Raw genomic sequence first — 25,289 nt, forward strand, 5'->3', positions numbered from 1 at the left:
CTGGCCAGTATGATTGTGTACTGCTGCCTGGGGTTACTCCTTCCCAGGTGCAGGACTTTGCATTTCTCTTTGTTGAACATAGAGGTTTCTGCCTCCCATCATCTCCAGTGTGCTTGAGGTCCCTCTGAGTGAAGCACAGCCCTGTGTTATATCCAAGTTTTGTCTATAAACTTGCTGAGTGTGCATTCTATCCCATGATCCAGGTCATGAAAGAAGAGAACTGTGCCCAGAAGTTCAGCCTGCTTTTAGTCTTCCTTACTGTCCAGTTATGTAGGATGAATTCCATTGCTTTGTATACAAGAATGTTACAGGAGGCAGTGTCAAAAGCCTTATTTTCTTCCTGTCCTTTTCCAGGTGCTGGTGAAAGACCCAACAGAAGTCAGCACATGAAGCATGATTTTGGAGGACATTCTAGGAGCAGAGGTAGGATTTAACTTCTGTAAATTGTACTTGACTGGCTTGGGGTGGGGATGAGTTGAGGGGGTAGTTTACAGCAGTAAATTCTTCCAGTGTTCTGGATCTATTAACAGGAAGACAGTTGATCAAGGGAAATTATTATTAACATCTACTCAACACTTAACAGATCATGCCTAGAATACTGTGTTCAGTTTTGGGCACCCAGTAGAGAGAAAAAAAATGTCAAGCTGGATGAGGTTCAGCAGAGGGCAAGCAGGGGTGGGTAGGGGCAGGAGCATTTGTCCTGCAAAGCTGAAAGATTTTTCACTTGTTCTCTCCCTTGGGGAAAGGAAGGCTTCAGGTTGACCTTGCAGCTGCTTTTCTCTCCCTATGAGATTACCAGGAATGTGTGCCCATGCTCTTTACTGATGTGCAGAACAGGAGAACTATCTTAACATTCAAAACTATCTTTGAATTTAAGTTGATTCTGTTTCTTAATTGTAGATACTGGTGAACGTCTGGACAGAGATCAACCAGTGCCTAGACCTGGTAGTGAAAGGCGTTTTGGGAACAGAGGTAACTTTCTGGAGGGTCCCTGATTCTAGTGGCTATTTGTATTTGATACATTGTTTTTGATCTTCATAGATGTTATTTTGTTGTGCCAGAGCCAAATGAGTGCTTGTGTTTTGAAAGCTAATCCCAACCCTTGTTTCTGTGTGATGTGGGCAGCAGTATCACCCCTTAGTTTTGACTGCACAGAATAAAATACCCCCACCGTATTTGCCTGAAGGCAGGGCCTTGTGTTAAAGGAAGTGTTTTGTTTAGCTCTGCATTTGGTTCTGTTCTCCCTGGAGGGAGTTATTTTCTGTTTTTATTTTGGGTCATGATGTAGTACAGAAGGCAGTTGAACATTAGTATTCACACACACCAGGTGCTCTTCTGTGCAAGACATAAAGGTCTTCTCCCTGTAGTATCCATAAAGTAGTATTAAATCCCCATCCTCTTGCTTACAGTGGTGAATGCTGTTCTCATAAGTGGTGCACACTGAAGAGATTAGTAATTGCCAGTTTGTAGTACTACCCCATACACTCCCACCGGGTACTGTTGGAAGCGTGGTGGGTGGTGGAAGCTCACCTGCAGAACAGCTGTGCAGCACAGCATCTTCAGTCTGTGCAGACACTTGGAGTTACATCTACTTCTTAAGGAAGTTCTACATGATTTATCCATCTGTTGGATTGATGCCTGTTTGGTAGGGGAATGGTAGACTTGTTTGACTAAGCAATGCTTTGCCAGTGTTGTGGGATGATGTTCAGTGGTTCTGCTGCAGTTCCTTCAGCCGTTGCAAAGTAATTCACAACCTGTATTTAAGGTCTGTGATAGCTCATGAATGCCTATACTTAGCCTGTGTCTCACATGGAAGCCTTTAAGTTGGATTTTTTTTGCATTTGGAAAAACACAAATGATGGGCTATATATGTACATGTGCACCAAGCATGGGTGAATGAGCTATGGATGCCATGGTAGGAGAACTTGTAGCAGAAGGTGGTCTTTGTTATTACAAGATAGAACAAATGTTCCATTGAAGAATAGCTATTAACAAGTAAATAGTGGTACATGCAGCGTGCCTGGAACTTAGGCAATGCCTACAACTGTTCCAGCTGAAATGAGGAATAGATTGTGTGTGGCTGTTTCTTCCTCTCCTTTTGCATTAGGAGGGTGAATAGGAAAGAGTAAGAAATGAAAAAGCATGAAATTTGTTGGTGCTGCCTGCCCAAGCAACTGAATAAGCAATTTTGAGTAATAACAAAATAGAAATAGGCAATCCTGAAAGACAGAGGATACTCGAAGGAATCCAGAGATTTAAATACTTGGGCTGAGTTACTAAATTTGCTTTCGAAAGTCTCTCAAATTTATTACTGACTTACACTAGTGCTACTAAGTTTTATGACACAGTCTTGTGTAACTCCCAAGAACCAAGTAAAGATTTTTTCCTCTCTCCTCATAGGTTTGCAAAAGTCAAAAATATTCTGCCAATATAGTAGGGATATCTGGATTAATGTGAGGCTTACAGATTGTGAGAAATAGAGTTACGTAAAGTATTTCAAATCTTGTTTGCAAATTCTCAGTCCGTACTAGGCAGAAACTACAATACTACCTCACTTTGGTACTGGTTATGAAAGCTGAGAATGCAGAAATGGTATCAGTTTTTCTGTGGCTTAACCAGAGGCGTGAGCATCAAAACCAAAGATGTGCTTAACAGAAACCTAATTTCCAAGTGTGTTAAATCATATACTTCAAGATTTAATGTTGGATTTTATTCTAGCAAAAATCAAGATGGACAGTAGACTTCTCTTCATGTTTTTTGGCAAATCTTACATGCTTAGGCAAATAGCTTAGTTTTATTGTACTTAATGGAATTCATAAAACAAGGACTGTACAGATAAATAAAAGGCACTTGGTTTGTACATGCAAAATCGGACAAACTAAAGTGTTGTGTGCTATGATGTACTACAGATTTTCAAGAAAGGGACATTGAAGAAGGCCATGGTGCACAAAAAGGAGGTTTTAGAGGAGTTCCTGGTGTCTTTGGGCAAGAAAAGAGTAAGTTTTATATTGACTGATTTGTGTGGAAATGTACCTTTGGTCATTCTGTTTGATTTTCTGAGAGCTCAAATATAAAAGCTGTGAAAACCTAGAATCGTCTGGGTTGGAAGAGACCTCCAAGATCACAGAGTCCAACCTCTGACCTAACACTAACCAGTCCTCCACTAAACTGTATCACTAAACTCTACATCTAAACATCTTTCAGAGACCTCTAGGGATGGTGACTCAACCACTTCCCCGGGCGGCCCATTCCAATGCTTCACAGCCATTCTGGTGAAGAAGGCTGTGTTGTGCTTCCAGGATATGTCTGGGAAGGTGAAGTCCCCCATGAGGACAAGAGCTGATGATTTCGCAACTTCTGCCAGCTGCCTGTAGAAGTCCTCATCCATCTCCTCATCCTGGTTCAGCGGTCTATAACAGACCCCCACCAGGATGCTTGCCTTGTTGGCCTTCCTGCTGATCCTAACCCAAAGGGACTCAATAGCTCTCTTCAACCATGTTATAGGATATAGATACCTTCTTTGCAAGATGGTGTTGCTGGGAAGAATACAGCATAGGTGGGAGTTATGAAGAACCTCTTGAAATTGTTACACCGTAGGGTTTATCAGGAGTATTACTGGGAGATTATTCTCACAGCGGAAGCAGAGGGGCAGGCGCTGAGCTCTGCTCTCTGGGGACAGCGACAGGACCCGAGGGAACGGCATGGAGCTGGGACAGGGGAGGGTCAGGCTGGGGCTTAGGGAAAGGCTCTGCACCCAGAGGGTGGTCGGGCACTGGGACAGGCTCCCCAGGGCAGTGGCCACATCACTGAGCTGCTGGAGTTCGAGAAGCATTTGGACAATGCTCTCAGACACATGGTCTGGTTTTTGGGTGGTCCTGTGTGCAGCCAGGACTTGGGCTTAGTGGTCCTTGTGGGTCCCTTCCAACTTGGGATATTCTGTGATTGTATTTTACTAGCTTTAAGCATAGTTCTTCATATGACTTAATGTTGGATGCTATATCCACTATACTGTATATTATTTACAGGTGTTAGAAATGAGCATAGAGACAAGCCTCCACAGGGCAACTTTCTTGGTCCTAGAGGAAGGGGAGCAATTGGAGGTCATTCAGGTAAAGACTGTTTAGTAGCGTGGTGAATATTTTTGATTTCTTCATTGCTGATTTCTAGCAATGCAGTACCTTCATGGCTTTGCTAAATGCTGTTAGCTTAATTTTTCTGCCAGAGAAGAACCTATTGTCATGCTAGATGGCCTGCTTGCATGCCCAAACTAAACATGTTTGTAACATAGATAAATTTCAGCAATTAGATTTTCAAAGCTGTTGTCTTCTGTATTTTTTTGTCCTCTTATTGCTGTGTAAGTTAATGCACAAAGAAGCAGAAATGCTAAACAGAAAACTCAAAGCAAGCCTTTAAGAACTTCAGCTTTGCTATTGTCATTCTAGATTTCTGTCCCCTCTCACCTCCAAGGACAAGATTTATATTTGTGCAGGCTGAGAATGTGTAAGTTCTGTAGCCTGTGAGGCCACATCTTCCTGCTGACATTATTTTTTTTCCATCTACAAAAGCACTTTCCCTTATGGTCCTATCATTTGCCACTGATGCCAGTTGCAGCCTGTGTGTTTTGCTACCTAGTAGTCCATTGGTCACAAAAGTCTTGTAATTCAAACTATAAATACTGTTAAACTAGTGTAATGGGTAGTGTGGATGATGAATACTCTTAACATAAGAACGTTTTCTGTGATATTGGCAAAAGTAGGATTTTTCACTGTAGAAAAGATGCAATGATTAGTATGTGTTTTCAGATGTGCTCGTTAATATCCTGAAAGCAATTGAGTTGCCTTTGTGGCTTAATTCAAATTAGGTTTGTTCAGATTAAATTTAGTTCAGTTCATGGTTTTTAGGAACTCAACTATTTGCTTATTAATGTGTCTCTGTAGTGGACACACTGCATCCTTAATTCAGGGTAGTAATTCATTCCTTTTTCAGTATTATTGTGTAAAGTGTTAGTACTTAATGATTGTTAAGGAAATTGGCAGGTAGCAATTTTTCTTGTCATGTGAAAAGATTTGTTTGGTAGTTGCATGGGAAAGTGTTCATTGTATAGTAAGAGAACATTTCCATATCTAATGAAAAGAACTCCGCTGACGTTAGGTGAACTTCTTATTTTAACAGTTGTGTTCTGTGGCTGGACAGCAGGAGTGCTATTAGGTGGTTATGCTTCCTCCCTCTGAATGGGGGTAAGGCCATTATAATAGAGGTGGTAGAGGTAATGAAGATTGGGCTGTGCTGACTTTTCTTAAATAGTTTTGTGCATTTTGTTACTAGATACTGTGTAAGCAAAGAAGATCTTGTGATGGAAAAATAAGTCTATTAAAAAGTGATCACATGCATTGAATGTTGCATCTTTGCTTGTCTTCCCTGTCACCACCTCTATGCAGCTGTGATTTCACAGAATAAATAGTTCAAGTCCTGATGTGGAACAGAGTATTCTTGGTCCAGGTAACAATCCTGACTGCCTCTCTGGAGCTAGTATTTACGTCCAGAGTTGATACTTCAATCTTATTCAGAACGCGCGATCAGATTAATAAGATGGCCTGATCCTATTCTTCTGTGCTTGTGGTGGTGCAGGGAGGAAGAATTTAAATGGAGTCAAAGGAGGTACTGCAGCATCACCATACCTCTGTGGTACCACTTGTAAAATTCAGGCTTCAAATATTTTTATGAATGGTTTGAGAAAAATATTTCTGAAAGTAGTTTGAGAAAAATAGTATTAACAGCTTTTGCCATTGTCCTTCCTCTTCACTCAGTCTTGCATCTCTTACCTATAATTCTAGCCCCTTTTCTTTTGTTGAAGGGCCTTGTATTAAAGTTTTCTTTTTTACCATTCTTTAAAATGCGCAATACAAGTGCTTGCATAGCATAGCTGGAGGCAGCCACTTAGGGTTGAGACTCTTTATGTTTTGTGAATAGCAAGGTTAAGGACTGAAAAAGGATTGTGTGTGCTGTTGTAATAGCTCAACATTAATACACTTTTTTTCATCTGTTAAAACCTGCATTTCCTCACTGTAAGAATAAATGTCTTTGCTTTTCAGGTGACCGTGATCATGAAAACAACATGCATGCCATGGATGAATGCCAAGGTAAGAACCTTCATGGACTGGATGTTAAAAATGTGTGGCTATTGAAATAACAGGGTAGTGTTTTCTGATTTAAATATTCCCTAACACTTGAGAAATTACAATGATGATGCTAAAGTTTGACTTTTCATGTATGCAGAAGTTGGCTGTGTAGCACAAAATGCATCTGATTTTGTGAAGGGGTTGAGTTTCTTAAAACAAAGGTGCTGTAACCATAAGCATGTGTGAATTTCTTGTTACTCGCAACATTTTACTTTATTTTAGGGGGAAAAAAAAAAAGCTGGCCTTGGAGGAAACAATGCAAGATTTTAAAACTGACATTAGTTTCTTGCTAGAGATTTCTTTTTTCCCAAGATTGTCCTGAAGCGATGTCCTCGTTTTGGCTGGGTTAGAGCTATTTTTCTTCCTAGTAGCTGATGTGGTGTTGTGCTTTGGATTTAGGATGAGAATAATGCTCATAGGACACCAATGTTTTAGTTGTTTCAGAGCAGGGCTTGCACAGAGCCCAGGATGTTTCAGCTCCTCGTGCTGCCCTGCCAGCGACTGAGGGTGTCCCAGGAGCAGGGAGGGGACACAGTCAGGACAGAGGGCCCAGGCTGGCCAAAGGGATGTCCAATAACTTGTGGTGTCATGCTTAGTAATAAAATAGGGTGGGGGTAATTGGCTGTCAGGGTAAGGCTGCTGCAGCTCAGATGCTGCTGGGCATCAGTCAGCTGATAGTGAGCAATTGCACTGTGCATTACTTGTTTTGAATATTCTTTTGTTGGTATTATTATTTTGCTTTTCTGTCCTGTTAAACTCTCTTTATTAGCCTACAAGTTTCACTGTTTTTTTTTCCAGTTCTGTCTCTCATTGCTCTGGGACAAAAGGGAGTGAGCATACAGCTGTGTTGTGTTGAGCTGCCTGCTGGGTTAAACCACCACAGTCCTTTTGGCATCAATGGTGGGGCTTCATGGGTTGAGTTAATGACAGATACGATCAGATCCACATCTGATCTGGTTTTGTCTTTCTGGGCAGCTGAAGTTCACTACAATTGCTCTCTCACTCCCCCTTCTCAGAAGAAGAGAGTGGGGAGAAGAAAGTAGGCTGGAAGAAAGGCTCATGGGTTGAGATAAGGTTAATTCAATTAAAGGGAAAAGAAAGGGGACAAAAAACAAAGGCTGTGCAGAATTCTCTCCTTCCCATCAATGAGTGATGTTTGGTCATGTTCTGGGAAGAAGGGCCTCAATATGCGTGGCAGTTGTTCAGGAGGACAGACATCTTCACGATGAGATCCCCTCCTCCCCCTTCCCCACCTTTTATTGCAGTGTGCCATCACATGATATGGAACATCCCTTGGTTGGTTTAGGTCAGCTGCCCTGGAGATGTCCCCTCTCCACTTCTTGCCTTCCCCCAGCCTGCCAGCTCTGGGAGGTTTGGAGGCAGTCTTGTTGCTGTGCCAGCACCACTCAGCAACAGATGCAACACCGGTGTGATACCAGGGCTGTTCTAGCTGCAGGTGCAGAGCACAGCACTGTGTGGGCTGCTGTGGGGAAAGGGAACTCCATCCCAGCCAGACACAGCACACCACAGCATGTTACAACAAACTGTTTAAAAAACATTATGATAGTTTAATTGTTGCTGGTGACTACAATGATCATTTTGCTCTGAGTTGTGTTTGTTCCCAAAGTGCTTGTGTAACACCTTTTTTTGCTGTCTAGGCTTCCTGTAATGCTGTTTATCACTTCTGGGAGCTGGTTTAGGGTTGTAGTTCACTGTGCTATGTCACACTGGCTTATGATATGATAGAATTAGTGGTTGTGGGACTAATTGGGTGTTTGTACTCACCATTGCTGTCAGTCCTGTACTTTGGGAACCATCTCTTGGAAAATATAAATTACACACTCTACTTTTTCTCCTTTGGAAGCCAATCTGTGGGAGAAATGAGGGGAGACACTTCCCCTGCTTCTTCCCCTTTTCTTTCTCCTCCATTGTCCCGTTTTTTTTCCAGGTTAGTTACAGTAGCTCTTGAGAAATCAATATCCTCGGGATGTTTAAATGAACATGTTGCTATTGCCGTGTCTCCTGAATGTGTTTCAGGTTGCTAAACTTCTAAGAACACCACCCAGATGTCTGCCCTGAGGCAGGATAGTTGAGTGGCAGGGAGTGTGGGAGGATATGGGCAGGCACCTAGGACAGTGAGCGCCTCCAGTGTTTTGGAACTTCACCCCTGAACAAGTGCAGAATCCTGAAAAAGTGGTAAAATGTTTAAAAAAAAGTTATGCCATCGCCCTGGCACTTCCAAACAGACACAGATCACTGCAATGTGTGGGGGTCTGGCCACACTCAGTGCTGATCCAACTCCTGCGACAGAGCCAACCTGTGCTGGTGTCAGTTGCCCTTATTTACAAGAAGAAACAATGGGTGAGAATACTTGAGTGAAGGAAGAAGTGTCTACTAGGAAGGGGAAGGAAGATGAAGTAGGCAAGGCAGGTGACTGACTTCAAAGCAGGCTATCAAGGTTTTGGCAGGGATGGAGTTAATTTTCTTCCTAGAGGCTCGTATGGTGCTGTGTTTTGGATTTTTGATGGAAATAGTGGTGACAACACAGCAGTGTTTTTAATTGTTGCATAATTGTGCTTGCACAGAGTCAAAGACTCTCCTACTTTGCTTTGCCAGCAAGGAGGATGGGGATGTGCTAAAAGCTGAGAGGGAACAGAGCCAGGACAGCTGACCCAGACTGACCAGAGGAGGGATATCCCACACAGTATGACATCGTGCTCAGCAGTAAAATACAGATGAAAGAAGGACAGGGTGTAGGGAGGGAGGCATTTGGAATGATGGTGTCTGTTTTCCCAAGAAACCATTACACATGATGAGCACCGTTTCCCTGGAAGTGGCTGAACATCTGCCTGCCATTGGAAGTAGCAGATGAATTCCTTCATTCCTTGTTTTTACTTTTCCTTTACCTAGCAGACTGTCCCTATCTCAAGCCATGGGAGTTCTTGCACTTTTCTGATACTCCCTCCATTCCACCTGGGGAGGGTGAGCAGTTGTGTGGTGCTGAGCTGCCTGCTGGGGTCAGCACTGGGCCATCCTGAGAACAAACGGAGGGAGAAGTAGATCTCATAAACGTGATAGCAACCACCTGATCCCTATACCTGAGAGAGTTGTGAGATATGTGAAAAGTTCCTAGCTGTTAGACAGGAGAGCACATTGCCACCTGGCTGCTCTGATGCAGGGCCAGTGGCATGGAATGAGAGGGCAGGGAAGCCAAGCAGCTGGGATCCTTCTTTATGAAGGGGGCATTGACAAAGTGATTGGAAAACAGGCACAAGCCCTCAGCTTCTAGAGGGGACTCCTGTCGGGTGTGAAGGATGTGCCTTCAAGGAAGATTTTGTATGTCACCCAGGCAAGTGGACCAGCAGGGAGAGAGCTATCCAGTACCTGAAGGAACTAGCAATGCTGGAAGTGATTTTTGGTGACCTGAACAAATAGCAGTTTCTCAAAGATTGAGACAAAGCCAGGTGCACATCCACCTGTGTGGCAGAAGTTTGTACAGAGTGCACCATTGTTGTATGCCAACTCATTGACAGTAATGATCTGGAAAGACAGAGGGACAAATGGGTGATGAACTGGCGGGCAACTCCAGCAACATGGAGAAAGTCTTCCTTCCTCCCTGTGGGCCTTTGTCTCGGCAGGTGCAGCAACCCTAAGAGAATTCCTTTCTCTCCACTTCTATGAACCAATCTCATCTCTTAGGAGTAGGCATTCATCTGCTCAAGAGAGGGGATGTAGTGGGAACACTCACCACGTGCCACTCTGTGTGGTGTTACCTGTATGACCACGGAGAGGACATGAGGAAATGGGATGGAAAATACACCTCAGCTCTAAAGGCATAGGTGTGGGAGTTGCAAGGAAAAACAATCATAAAAGGAAATTCTTCAGGCAAATATCTCCTCCAGTTGGCAGTTCCCCACAGTAGAAGGGCTCTTTTTAATTTTGATCTTAATAAAGGGGCTTCTGGTTTGTATTTGAAAGTGAGTAATGAACAGTGTGACCAAGACTGGAGGGACCCTGCTTCCTGTGAAAAGTGTTCTATTGGTAACCTTTAGTGAATATCAAATAATTCATTATACGTCCGTGTTTATTAGCTTGAAAAGTACCTTCCAGAATACAGAAGTGTAAATGTACTGCCATGACAAATGAATTATCCTTGCTTATTAACAATTTATAGTGTAATGAGTTTTTGTTGTAGAACTGTAGAGCCTAATTTTCTGTGAGTCACTTTTAAACAAAGATCCTTGAGCAAATGTGAGATGAGTGCTTTTTAAAAATGCTTTACAAAAGTCTGACTACCCATGCAAGTAAGTTTTAGGTCTAGTAGTATAAAACTAAATTTTAATTGAATTAGTGTATGAAATTTCTTTCTTACCTAGAAAGTGGAGGAAAGAGCAAATGACGTACCACTTAACTGCCTTTCAATAGCTCCATACTTAAAATAGTCTGTTTAAATTTTCTTTCTTTTCATCAACTTATGTTCTTGTATTCTTAAGGTCCAAAGGTGACGTACATTCCCCCTCCTCCACCTGATGATGAGGAAACAATCTTTGCACGTTATCAAACAGGAATTAATTTTGACAAGTATGATGAAAACATTGTTGAAGTGTCAGGACTTGACCCTCCAGCACCATTAATGGTTAGTAAACTCTTAGTCTTGGAGATTGTGTTACATAATTCTGCAAGGATGTATCCTGAGTGTAGTATACAGTCCTAATGAAAATACAGATTTTGAATATTGGAAACAATATTGTGCTGGAAGGTGATGCCACCTTCCTGGAAGATACAAATTTGAGTTCAAGATTACGTTGACAAATGACAGAAATGGCTTAAAAAAAAGTAATGCTGGATGAACAGGAAGTATGTATACTAAGTTACAGAAAACACCAGTTCACGGCTCGTGAGAAAAAGGTCTTGGGCAGCAATTTCTAGGAAGGTTGATAATCATCTTGTTGAAGTTGTTTGCTTGGGAATCTTTAAGATTGTGAATGAATACCTGTTGGAATACTTTTCATTTGGATAAAGGTGGTTTTGAACATCTGTAGCCCCATTTTCTCTTATCTGCAGTTTATTTTTTAAAAGCTCTCTGTAACTTTACTTCCACAATGCCAGTTGGCTAGCTTGAACAACAACAAAAAAAAGACAGACTCATTTTTAGGAAGCAGGATGAGGAAGAATGGCAGAGGCAGGGATGGTAGTAACACGTAGAGTTGATCCCCTTCCCACTCCTACAAAGGTTCTCTCACTGAAGTTAAAATTGTGTTGTCATGTATGCTGCTTTTTGTTCCTGAATAGTGATGTTGATTTAACTCCCCTTAGTAGTTTTAGCACAGAGACTGAATATATCCACTACATTGTAACAAAACAGAGTTCTAGTTCATTTTCATAGTGTGTCGTGGTGCAAATGTTTGAATCCAGATGTAATACACAGCTTCTATGCAGTTCTCCAAATCCTTTACTGACACACAAATAACACTACTTTGCAGGGCGTGAGTGGGTTTGAAGAAAACCTTGGATCCTTCACTTGTGAGAATCTTGACAGTCTAGATGACTGGTGAACCCCCTCATAATTTAACACACTTGCAGTGTTCAGATGTCTGTATCATATAAACATCTCACTTTTAAAACTCTAACTTATGTAGTTGTATAATGTAAAATGCACATTTTTTTCCTTTTTCTTCTACAGTCTTTTGAAGAAGCTAGCCTCTGTCAGACTTTAAACAAGAACATTGCTAGAGCTGGATATTCTAAACTTACACCAGTGCAGAAGTACAGCATTCCTATTATACTGGCAGGGCGGGATTTAATGGCATGTGCTCAGACAGGATCAGGAAAAACTGTAAGCATTTTGTATAACATTTGTTTATACTGGAAATGTGACTTTGAAGTTTTAGGTAAATGCCTGTCTTCTCAATAACCATTCTTTTATTGGAAAGCATCTAATATATTTTTTTTTTGTGTTGAATGATTTACTTTGCACAGAAATGGCAAGTATACTGTTCTTCACAGATACAAAGGATGGGTGAATATTCACATTCTCAGGCTTATTATCTTTTTAAATACATCAGTGAACTAATTACTAGGCACAGCAGGCCAGTCTCCAGGTCTGCAGATACTGAAATAGACATACAGGCCATCATGGAAAAAATGCAGTAGTTGGAAGGTTTTTTTTTTTTTTTTTTTTTTTTACACTCATGCCAGATTGTAATAGTGTGTCCTGGTGTGTTGTCTTGGTTTTACCAGGTCTGATCAGTCTGATGCTTAGTTTCAGGTGATCTGATCTTAATAATGCAACAGTGACTAGAGTTATGAAGGTGACAGTTGTCTCAACTTCTTAAACTCTATATATGCTAAATATACTATATAAATATAATAAAACCTTACCATTGACAGCTCCATACGAGAATATTTGTCTATTAAGCATAGCTATTTGAAGTTCGGTGTAATGTAGAACTCCAGCTGTGTTATGTAGCTTATTAATGTTTTGAAAAACCTCTCCTGTTTATGGAAAGGAGGTATAGTGTCCAAGTCTTATGCTAGAAATATTCTGAATGCTTTTGGGACAACTGTTAAATGTTCTATTTTGGGGGATAATTAGTCTTACTGGTAACTAAGAGTGCTGATGCGGATGTCACAAACTGATGTACTATTGTAATAATCTAGAGATTAGTGATACATTGTTACCTTACAAATCTGTTAATGGTAATGTAAAGCTTCTAAGTGCATGTTCTAGAAGGGCATTTGATGCCAGGGTTATCAATTACCAGTGTGCATCAGGAGGATGTGTAGAACTGCCCAAAGAACTCAGAAGTAAGGCATGATGGTGTTCCTGCATTATTAGACTCTGAAGGTCCAGAGGTGCTTTTGTACTTCATGAATAGGGAGAAATAAGTTTTGTTGTTCTGTGGTGTGTTCAGGTCAATCCTTTTGCAGTGTGTTTTGCTTGAAGTTGATAGTGTGCTGTAGCACTCCAGCTTTTTAAGATTGATACACAGCATTTAGTGTAACTGATTAATGCTTTAAGGCTGAACATATATTAATGCTTCTTTTTTTAGGCAGCTTTTCTTCTACCAATTGTGGCCCAGATGATGAGAGATGGCGTAACTGCCAGTAGCTTTAAAAAGCAGCAAGAGCCAGAATGTATTATTGTTGCCCCAACTAGAGAACTGATAAATCAGATCTTCCTAGAAGCAAGGAAATTTGTCTATGGGTAAGTTTGTGCACTGCTGCCTGGTGTTGCTTGTTACTTAATCTGCAAGCCTGCGTTCTTTCAGAAGCTTTCAAAAAATTTTTCTGTGCCAGTCAAATGGAATGATTACAGACACTTGCACTTAAGTGGTTAGCAAGTTATTACCATATGGTTAGAAATTTAAACTTATCATCTTCACATTGGCAAGGGTGGGGAGGCTTACTTCGGCTTGTAGAGGAGTACTAAAACTGTCACATCATCTTTAGTGATCAGGTAATTGAAGAGCTTAAATTGAAGAGCTTAAAGAGCTTAAATTTAGCTTGCTTTATTGGTTACTTGCTGTTACTTTCATCTTGACAGAGTTGTGTTAGGGGTTTCAGTGATGGTTTGTAGTACCTCTATACTTTCCAGTGTTTCTGGTCTTGAACAGAAATACTTCCCAGTTCGGGGAAGTTTTTCTTCAGTTCTGCTTCTTCAAAAGGTTTTAACTTGTCATTGCGCCCTTGGATGTTGCATGATAGATGAGATTACATTTATGCTAGATTGCTAGTGATCTTTCTGCTGTTCAGTGATAAGTTCACCAGTGAATGGAGGAAATACATCAATTATCTGTAATGACTTCTTATTCTTAGAAGGTGGAATGGAGAGCATCACTTTCAGTGCAAAGTCTGGTGGACTTGCCTTTGGTTGTTCAAGCAAACTTTGGCTTGGTGGCTGTTTTTTGCTCTTGGAGGTAGTACATAGCTATGGACTCAGCATAGTACTAAGAGTAGCGTCTTAATACCTAAAACTGTTTTACTCATGTAGCTAGTTCTACTAATTAATGCTCTTTTAAACTACGTACAGACTACTTCACAATAAACTACCTTTTGAATTCAGAAAGCTGCTGCTGCAGCTGCCTGGCAGTAAAAGCAAGATACAACGTAAGCCAGTTAAACAATATCAGGTTGTGAGCCTGTTCCCTCTTCAGTATTGTGTGTGTATTGCTCAGTTCAGATCTGTTATTTTCTTAAGCTCTTCACTTTAGCTCACAAACAGGAATATAAAATATCAACTGGTAACATAAATGCTGATATGTTACCAGTCCAACCTACTTATATTTATGATCAAAGTTTTCTGAAAACTTCCAGATAAACAGTAAAAATATACCAGTTGTGATTCGGCCTTGTTATGTATGAAGCTGAATAGTATCTTCAAGAACAGACATCTAGAATTTGAGGGTGGAAATGCTCATTGCATGAATGTAGAAGCCTAGCAAGTGGCTGAATAAGGTAGTTCATGGTTATAGGGTTGTTCTTTCTACAGAAGGAAATCTGATGCAGTTTTACTTTGTTGATCTAGACAAAAACCTTACGAGAGAGAGTACTAAATGATCCAGTGATGGAAGGTGCTTGCAGTCTTGTGCTTGAGTGTTGTGCTGCTTTCTCCATGTGACTAGTTGCTTTACAAAGATACACTTTGGTATATGTACTGCACTGTTCTTTTGACATGTGAGAAGCCTCTGAATGGCATATTTTTTGATCCTCTTCCTTCTAAGTCTTCAGTATGAAAGGGAACAATGTCTAACACATTTCAGTTCTTACTGCAGTGCTCTATCTCAGTTGAAGGATGAGGGAAGAATGCAGGTGAAATGCAGTGTTCATTCCAAGAAAGCCACTTGTGCATCCTCTGAAATGGTAGTACGAATGGGAACCTTGAGCTTATAGTGAGTGCGTTTTTGGTCTTGGGTCCTGCTTTTAGTAATAGGCTGTGCTGTATGGTGAAGGAATTAAGTCAGTTTAAGTTGGTTTGTGGTAAATCTGATCATATGTTTCTCTGTAATAATGCAATTTATCTACATGGCAAATTAATCACATTTCTTTCCTGTATGATAGAACTTGTATAAGGCCTGTTGTGATCTATGGAGGCACACAAACAGGCCATTCAATTCGTCAGATAATGCAAGGCTGTAATATATTATGTGCCACTCCAGGAAGGCTTCTAGACATTATTGGAAAAGAGAAGGTAAGATTGTGAAACTTAGCCTGAATTCCCTTAAGCACTCTTAGTTTTGCATATATTGGTGTTCGTTATTCAGATTTGCTAGAAGCAAATACAGAGCCACGAACACCAGGCAGTATGCTGTCTTTGTACTGGCACTTAATCCAAGTGACCTTTTCTTGAAATAACTGAATACCATGAGGATTTTGAAAGTGTACTGTGAGCCCAGATCTTCTGATGTTTAATTTTTACATAACAAGGAGTTTTCTGAGAACATGTGAGGGAGAGAACCTAAGACTTGAACACAATTTCATTTCAAATAAAAGAAAATGCATGATAAGGACTGATCTTGTTTGTCAATAATTAAATTCTACTTGAAAGGAGTAAAAGATGTATTTTGGCAGCTAAGACATTATTTTAAGTGTGTGCTGTCACTGAATCAATGCAATTTTTCTTTCACCAAAATATTTACAGATTGGTTTGTGTGAATTGAAATACTTGGTGCTAGATGAAGCAGACCGTATGCTTGATATGGGTTTTGGCTTAGATATGAAGAAGCTGATTTCTTCCCCAGACATGCCATCAAAAGAAAAACGCCAAACACTGATGTTTAGTGCCACTTTCCCTGAAGAAGTTCAGAGGTAAGCTAAATAAAAATGGAAATAGAGCTGAAGGTGTACTTTTGTAGAGCTGAATATCAGAAGAGTTAAGTATATTAATTATTTTTAAAACTTACAAACTTGCTAGAGTATACTGAAAAGCTATACAGTTAACATTCCTTGCTGAAGACTTGTCTTTTTTTCTAAACAACAGATCTCCTAACTTGTATAGATGAAAGATGAATTGCTTAATTTAGCTGGGGAGTCTCAGGGAAGCTGTGAAATTTGTCTGAAAGCTCTTGAATTCTACTACTTCTGCAGCAATCCTCATACTGCCTCTATTTGTCTCCTGCCCTCATTGCTCCATATTTTTGTGCAAGCACAAAAGCAGTGATTCTGCTGTGCTCAACAGGCAGCACCGGTACTTCTATTTTTGTTGTCAGGGTGAAGTTTAAACAAACAGCTCAATGGTTGCTCAACTCACCAGCCTTTCTACATACCGTTCTTTATATGCACGAGTGCTCTTTGGTTTTGGTAATTCTGAAACTTCTCTAATGTGTTTTAGATGTACGTTAAGCTCTATCATTCACTACCCTTAAGGTTCTACGTCCCAGGCAGAGATCAAATTTCAGCAGATGGAAATGGTGTTGCTGAGCCTGGCAAACCATGGGAGGAATCCTTGGTCTCTGGTTATCTTCATAATTTGTTTTGGCTAATAGTCTTGCTACATGTTTCTGCTGCATAATGAGGGATGAGTGTAATTAACAACCTCAGAAAAGAGTCTTTAACTGTGCAAGACATACACTGACTGCTTCTTTTTAAAACAAAGCAAGACACTATCATGCTGCTGTCAATCCTGCGGGATTTGCAAATGCTGATAAAAGACTTCAGAAACTTGAGTGTTTATATCACAGTTCAGAAATCTGATAATATTTTTGTCACCTTTTGAAATCGGAATGCCTAAAGGTGGTCTTGTCAGTTTACAGAGTGAAAAGCTCCTTTTCTGGAATTGATTTTTTTTTCCATGGATTTACTGCTTTTCTGATTCTGGAATCAGAAAACCTATTTTTTTCTTTATTCTACTTTCAAAACAACTTCGAGTAGTGTAGGTAGGACATGGTGCTCTCTTTGCTCCTGTTAATTTCACGCTCTCCTGCGCTTTCATTCAGTCCTTTTAGAGTGTAGTCAGATTTAGTTTAAGCATACCTTTTGACTTTATTCCTGAACTTGGGTAATTAAGACTTTCTAGGTAGAGGAGTTGAGAGCTGTGGTTTTCCTATTTTTTTCAACAGTCATTAAGGTTGGTGCTGTCTCTCAAAGGTCAGTTTCAAATTCTGGACTTCCAGACAGTGATGAAATAGTGTCCCAAGAAAGGTTCTGTGAGCATCTGTGTCAATAAACCATTTTACTTCAAGTATATATGTGGTTTTCTTAATTTTTTTGTATAGCTGTTCAGAAAACAACAGACTTCTAACTTTTTTTAAAATTGCATATATGGTTTTATAATCTCTGCCATCTGAGGAATGGTGTAAGTAATTGTGATGCTTACAACACATGAAGTCGCTTGATCTTAAAGCAAAAATAAGCTACACAATAGACTTCAAATTGCTCAATTCTCTTTCTTTTCAAGGCTGGCTGGTGAATTTTTGAAAATGGACTATCTATTTGTTGTTGTTGGACATGTGGGTGGAGCCTGCAGTGATGTTCAGCAAAGTATTCTTTTGGTTCCCCAGTATTCCAAGAGGGATAAGCTGATAGAAATTCTGCATATGACAGGTAGCTTTCCTTACTACTAATTGTCTTCCAGGGAATACAATCCCTTCTAAATCTGTGCTTTTGCTTTTAAATGGGTCATAGTTTAATTTACAAGATTATTGACTGAAGCTTTTTCAATCATTTTTCAGGGAGTTACAGGTTTTAGACTTGTTAGTGTTACCACTATTTGTCAGAGTCTCACCTCTGAGTGGTGGCAGAGAAGCTTCCCAGATGGGTAGTTTCTTTGCATGGACATGTAGTAACTGCTTTAGAACCTGGTGGTATTACCTCCAGAGTGTGGGCTTACTAAATGAAAATGAACCTCTGGGCCTGTCCCAGGTGCCATGGCTGGGATGTTTACAGTGATGATCTGAATGTATCATATGTTTTAATGCTCAAAACTGGGAGCGAGTTTGGTGCTCCCTTTGGTGTACCTTAGTGGTGTTCAGTATTCAGAATTGTGTGTCGTGTCAATCTACGTGCTATAGAAAGAGACTTCACACTGAGACTTACCACAGAGCAGAATCTGTATTTCATCTCTCTGCTTAAGGGAAACATGATGCACTAGTGTTCATCTGAGTTTGTGTTGATCGGGAAATTGATGGATTGAATTAGCTCAACACAGTCAAGAAATTGTATCTATTAGCTAAAGCCTTTATTCAAAGCCATTTCTGACACTAGATGTTAGAAGTAATTGTAGCTGTGAATAGTGAAACTGCATCAGGTTTCAAACTGCAATAGATCTGAACTCTTGTTCAACATAGGTAATGAACGAACCATGGTGTTCGTGGAGACAAAGAAAAAAGCAGACTACATTGCAGCCTTTCTTTGTCAAGAAAACATACCAACCACTAGCATCCATGGGTAAGTATTAAGTGAAAGTTGGTTAAGTATTTTTTCAGTGAAAGCTGGTAGTAATCTTAGAAGTTTTTTCTTGAACTTTCATGTTTGTGACTTAGCTTTTATTGGCTCAGATTGCTTTGTAATCTTCAGCACCTGAACCGTGTTGAAAATGCAGTGTTTCTGAAGGCCAGTTCTCACTGCATTTGCTGAGTATCCATCTTCATGGTTTACCAGACTTCAAATGCTCTGTAAGAGCTGGAAATATAATAAATGACATACATTATCATTCTCCTTTACACTGGAAACATTTATGGGTGTGCAAAGCCTAATGTTGTAGTAGTTGATAGCACTTTTGCAAAGAAAACTTGACAGTGCTGCTCTGTAATACTTATCACTGTCTAATGTTGTAGGTGCGGGATCAATCTTTGTGGTTGAGCACACTTCAAATGCTCTGTAAGAGCTGAAGAATCTTATACCTGCTGCTAAACAATAAAATTGATATAATAAATTGGGTAGAATCAAAAGTTGTTTATATGTAGATTCTGTCATAATTTGCATGACCAAAAAAGATCTCTTGATGTTAGTGGCAAGATGGTGTTCATGAACTAAAGTGGCAGTTGTGGATCTTCCAGTCTGTCTTACAGGTTTCCTAAAGTCTTAAGTCCAGTCATATCCTGTACAGGCTTCTGATGCTATTGTTTTCCTTCTTGATGTGTTCATGGACTTCTAACACTACAGTTTGGTGTAAAGAGAAGGTTCTTCTAATTTGTATTTGCATTCTAATCCATCAGTGTTGTGTTTCTGAACAAATGCTGAGAAACGAGGTGGGATGCTCACTAATTTGAGGTCTAAGGCAATCTGTCTTTCACATAATGAGGTGGAACATAGTATTTTTATGTCCAAATCTAGGCTAGCTAACTGAATCTTAAGATTCATGGTGAGCTGCAAAATGTCAAAGTAATTGTGTTATTTTTCATCTTGTAATTTAGAGGAATGGTCTTGGATGTCTTCTGTTTTGGATGATGTTTTGACAAACATCAGAATACCAAGGCCGTAGATAGGTTAAAATAACCTTCATAGGACTGATAAAAAAAAAAAGTCTGTATCCTATGTACTGTCATTTTCACAAACATGAAAGATCTTTTTGAGAAGATCAGGCCTGTGCTTGGCTGGCCTGAATTGTGATTATACAACCTGTCTTGTGTGGAAGGAGTTCCTTAATGCATTCTGGTAGAATTATTATGCAGTGAATTAAAGTACAATTACAAATAGAATATCTAGTTTCATGGAATCTGCTGACTTGTCAGAGCTACTTGAGCTCTTTGAGTTGAAGTGTGTTATAATAGTTGGCTCTTCTCTGGGATAGTGTCCTACCAGACTTAAAGAAATGGCACACACACACAGGATTGAACAGAGCACTGGAGTTTTTAGCTTTCTAATTTGTTCTTTCAGTTAGACAACAAAGAATATGAGTTAAACTCAGATCTATGGTATTATAGATAATCTATAAACACTCTTCAAAAATGCAAAACCCAGAGCAAAGCTAATTTTCTTCTGGTGATTAAAAAAAAAAAAAAAAAGACCTATACTGTTGGCTCCTATAGTGGCTCCTATGCAAGAAGCTACATGGAATCCATCTTTAATAATCTGGCTTAATGCAGAGTAGTGGGAAAAGCACTTTTAGCTACAGCATGAAGAAACAGTTGAACAAGTGGATCTTAAGGGAGACAATGAGTTTGATGTGGTTCTTTTGTAATGGCGTGAATTACTAATGACTAACTAAAATGCTCATCTCTGTGACAGAGCATTCTATAGAGATGAACTCTGAATTTGTGGCTTAAAACACATAACTAATTTGTATGCTTGAGAATGAAGTTCTTCTGTCTTTTCCTTCTTTCAACATTTATGGTTGCCATAACATCCTTCTTTTCTGCTTTGTATGCTCAACTTTGAGAGTGTTTTGTTTACCTCTAACTGGACTTTAGATGCACTGATGAAATGGTTCTAATACATGTTATTCTCTCAAAAAAATGTAATTTCTCTGGAGGCATAAGTTGCTGTGTCATACTGCTGTGTTACTTAAAAAAAAAAATCAGAAATCTTAAACTGGTGGGATATTGGGGTTGCTTTTTCAGGAACTACTTCTGTCTTTGAGTCATGGCCTTTTAACTTGTATCTTAAATAATACTGCAGATTTTAGAGACACCCATTCTAACAATTTTTCTTTTTGGCAGAGATAGGGAACAGAGAGAGCGAGAGGTAGCTCTTCAGGATTTTCGCTCTGGCAAATGTCCAGTTCTGGTGGCAACTTCAGTGGCAGCAAGAGGCCTGGATATTGAAAATGTTCAGCATGTTATTAATTTTGATCTTCCTTCGACAATTGAAGTGTATGTACACCGAATTGGACGAACTGGTCGTTGTGGAAATACCGGCAAAGCAATTTCATTTTTTGATAATGGTTCAGATGGCCATCTTGCGCAACCTCTAGTTAAAGTGCTCTCAGACGTAAGTTTCAAATCGTAGTGCTCAACTTTACTTTTTTTTTTTAGGATCTCACTTTAACATACTAAGCAAGTATTATTTCTTTGCTTATAGAAACTCTTAATATGAATTCGCAAAGCCAGTGGAAGACTCTAAATTTACTTTTCTAATTATGTAGGCTCATCAGGAAGTTCCTGTTTGGTTGGAAGAACTTGCTTTTAGTGTTCAAAGAACAAATCCCGTTATGTCTGTTAATACCCAAAAGGTAAGTCTGAAAATGAAGTGGGAGCCTTGGCTTTTGGAATTCTGTGTAAATATAAAAGTGTGGTTAGCAATGTATATACCAAGTATACATTGCTGAAACTTTGGGCTGTAATTGTGTCCCTTATCTTAGTTGTGCATCTTTCAAAATACTCAGTACTTCTGAAATTCATGTTGGATAACTTGTTTAACTTTTTAAGAGTTAGACTTCAGAGACTGTTTAGACTGGAGCCTTGCTAGCTGCATTAGTCTTGATCTGCATTGTCAAGTGACTCTGGAAGAAAAGGTTTGTGCAGACATGCACAAAGGCTGTAGTTTCAAAAACTTCGCTACTACATACATTGGAACAAAGAGTTGATAGTTACACAGTCGCTGCTTATTATGAATCACTCAGTCGAGTAATTCATCTGACTGAAAACTTCAAAGCAGTTACAGCTAGATTCATGTCCTAATCTGATCTGTGTTATAATTGTTCGTAATGTCTGTGATAGAGAATCTTCTGGTTTCTTAGGGTTGATGTTACCAGGTGTTAAAATACAGCTTGAGTAAATGAGTCAGTCTGGGTGGCATAGCTCCCAAATCCCTTTTTAGTTCTATGCATGTTCCTACTTGGAATGTTTTTTTTTTCAATTGGTGTTTAATATTTCTTGCTGTTATGTACTTGAATATTGATGCCTTCAGTAAAAGCCTTTCCTTGATCTCTTGCTTACATAACTGCATTGCATTTCAGTTGCATCCCAAATGTCAATATTGTTAGAGACCTCAAAAATAATTACTTGGTCTATGCTCACACGGTATATGAAGCTAGAGTTATTCAAGTTTAGATCTTGCTTTTGTGAGTGATCTTTTTGTGTCCCATAACTAGTGAAAATAAAGGGTGTTTAATCTGTATCTACCTTCCTGTCCAGCTCCCTAATCAGATCTGTTTTTTTCTTCGGGTCTTCATTGGCACCTCAGTTACACACTTAAACTTCTGCTTCTTTCTCTTGATTGCAGCCTCAGTGGACCTTTCTTCTGATTTGTGTTAAAGGACGTTTTATTTGTTTAGATCACCGCCAAAGGCATATCTCATCAGTCTTAATCTAGTTTGCTTCCAAAAAGTTAGGGGAGGCAAGTTGGAAATTAGGAGAAATTGCTTCTCAGGAAGAGTGATTCAGCATTGGAACGGGTTGGAGTCACCGTCACTGGGGGTGTTCAAAGAAGGTGTTGAGTTAAGGGGTGCAGCTGATTCTGTTACAGGCCCAGTTGGATTCAGGGTTCTGAACTATCACAATCACAGGTTCACCAGTAACACATTAACCCTTAGGGGTCTGGTTGGATTCAGAGCACTGAACTACCACGGTCACGGATTCACCAATAATGTATAACCGCCCTTGCTCTAGTCGTGTTTAATGAGAGCTATCACGGCTAGGAACAATGCAATCAAGTGTGATTTATTACAGCAACAGGTACACAGGTTCCTTGAATTGCCGGTGATAGTGACTGTCTGCAAAAGCAAGCTAGCATGTGTGAAATACACAGGTGACACAGGTGTGCAGCCTGGAAATTAATGTGTTACAAAGGCACAAAGACTCTAGAGAGATTTCTAAGTTTCAGCGGAGACACCCAGTATAACCAAGTGTTCAAATCTCACCCAAAGGCTTCCCAGTGGCAGGGGGGGGGAAGAGAGGCTCAGCCCGTCGACTGATCCCAGGGGTCAGGAGGTCCTCGGGATGGTATCTCCCCTGATGGTGGTATCTTCCCTAACATCCCCTCTCTCATTCAGCATGATAGCATCTGAGGTTGGAAGCCTAGGGAACGCTCAGGTAATGCAGCTGTGCCCTACCCTGAAAGCCTCTTCAATGCTGTACATTTTCTTTAAAATGTGAATGTTAGTTTTATTTTCCTAGTTACTTTAGGCAATTGCACCACAAAAGGTTGAACGTGGTGCTTAGGGACATACTGGTGGTACTTACTGGGTAATACTGGTGGTAGGAGGAGGGTTGGACCAGATGATCTTGGAGGTGTTTTCCAAACTTTGTGATTCTATGAAATCTTAGACTTGTAGAACTCAGTCAGTCTTTCATGTCCTTTGCGACCTCTGAATTACAAAATCTGATACTGACTTCTGTTCCACACACATGAGTTTCAGAGAAAATCTAATTGCTGTTCATGAAGCCTTGGGAATGCTGCCTTCTTAATAATACATATTCAGTGCATGAACTCTGGAGTTGGAGATCATCAAATTCTAATGCCTTCTTTACAAGTCTTTCTAAAAATGGTCATTCCTGAAAACTGTGCCTTCCTAATGTACTGCCCATCAGGCATCTTATCTGTTTTGCAAATAAAACATTGGTGTGATATCACCAATTTCCATCAAAAATCCAAAACACAGCCTTTTATGAGCCTCTAGGAAGAAAATTAACCCTGTCTCAGACAAGACCACAACACCTAATGAGCTCTTTTTCCACTGAAATAAACTAGTAATGCTGTTTTTTTCCTACTGCTGTATTATTAATGAGAGACCTGTATCTGATGTTCTGTAGTGGTGCTAATAAATCCATCACCTGCAGTAGGCTTCTGCTGTAATGTGGGCGTAATAAGGATGCTGATGATCTCTTTCCGGGGGAAAGAAGATTCCATCTTAATTTGTGTGCAATATTCACTTTCTCTTTCAACTGGAATGGATGCAAGGGTAATTTGATGATGAAATGATGAATTTGAAACTGGACTCTGTTGGAGGCTTTTATCTGACTATTTTGGAACTATCTTTTAGGTGACAGGCTTAATCAACTTCCCAAAGGAAAAGGGTTTTACTGATGTGATGTGACTTTACTTTAGTGATGGAGGCAAAGAGCCTTAAGAAAGAGAAGGAAGTTTTGCCCCAAGGTTCTGTTAATTGATTTGTATTGGATAAGGGAAGAAGTTAGGATTTAATCTTGGGGAAAGATTATTCCCACTCCTGACTAAAACTGAGGTTGATAAAAGTGCATTAATTTCAGACCGGGGTCTGAAAAAAAAAAAAACACATATGGAAGGTTAATGATAAAGCTTCTGCATTTACTTAAAGAAAAATGTTCAGATGACATTGAGAGTCATGAACGCAAACTGCTTAAAACAGTTGTAAATGATTCTAAACTAGTACCTCTTCTGTTTTCTAGAGTTATGAAGTCAGCAGCAGCATGAACCCAGAAAGAGAGAGGATGTCAAGTTCTGCAAATTCATTTGAGTCATGGGATTAAAACCAATATAGTACCAAACTGTTGTATTCTGTTGTGTTTTAAGTGAGCTGTTTTTCTTAATGCTCATTACTGTTAAGGCTTATGGAACATCTGATATTTACAACCTAGCTTGTATCTTACAAGCATATATCTTATGCTTTTGTCAATGTATGCATAGTCAGTTATGATGAACCCAGGGTTGTTTATAATAATATGAAATGGCTCTTGCCTTCCTACATACAGGAAAAAAAAATTAAGGTATTTCTTAAGTGTTAAATGGTTCAGTATGTTGCTATAATAGGTGGGATGTTCAGTATGTTGCTGTAACAGGTGGGGTGTTTGGTATGTTGCTATAACAGGTGGGATGTGATACCTGTTTTGTTTGCAAGTGGAATTTAGGAGATCCCTTGAACTTACTGCTTTGTTACCAGAATTTTGCCTGAGAACATAGTTCTCTGAAGACCTGTTTTGGGAGAGAGCTTTATGTAAAGAGTGCATCTAAACTTATTGTCCCTGCATTTTCAACAGGTCAGTTTTGAAATCTGTGCCAAATGATGAGGTGACAATCTTAAGGAGCTGTTAAACATGTTGTAAACAATTACTTAATAAAAACTTCATCTTTTTTTTTTTAATTTTTTTTCAAACTTTTAAGCCTTTGTATTGATGGCTGCTTCTACATCAGATACACACAAACAAAAAAACCCCACATGTATTATTGCAGCTTTGTGAGCCAGTACTTTTTCAACATGCATGAAATACGTGGTCTTGTTATGGAACTAAAGATAAACGACTGCATTCACAACTC

General features: G+C 39.7%; 1 protein-coding gene across 1 annotated transcript; it reads left to right on the forward strand.

Annotated features, from left to right (window-relative positions):
* The first annotated feature begins 393 nt into the window (after window positions 1–393).
* On the forward strand, window positions 394–24,505 carry DDX4 (DEAD-box helicase 4). Its single transcript, XM_032205598.1, has 16 exons — window positions 394–423; window positions 901–972; window positions 2,910–2,996; window positions 4,026–4,109; window positions 6,093–6,140; window positions 6,624–6,726; window positions 10,673–10,815; window positions 11,863–12,015; window positions 13,232–13,386; window positions 15,240–15,369; window positions 15,820–15,986; window positions 17,575–17,720; window positions 18,464–18,563; window positions 20,777–21,047; window positions 21,202–21,288; window positions 24,425–24,505. Exons 1-16 carry the CDS (start codon window positions 394–396, stop codon window positions 24,503–24,505), a joined length of 1,857 nt encoding a protein of 618 aa, XP_032061489.1.
* Window positions 24,506–25,289: the final 784 nt, after the last annotated feature.

Source organism: Aythya fuligula, chromosome Z, assembly GCF_009819795.1.
Source record: "Aythya fuligula isolate bAytFul2 chromosome Z, bAytFul2.pri, whole genome shotgun sequence".
Taxonomy (NCBI): domain Eukaryota; kingdom Metazoa; phylum Chordata; class Aves; order Anseriformes; family Anatidae; genus Aythya; species Aythya fuligula.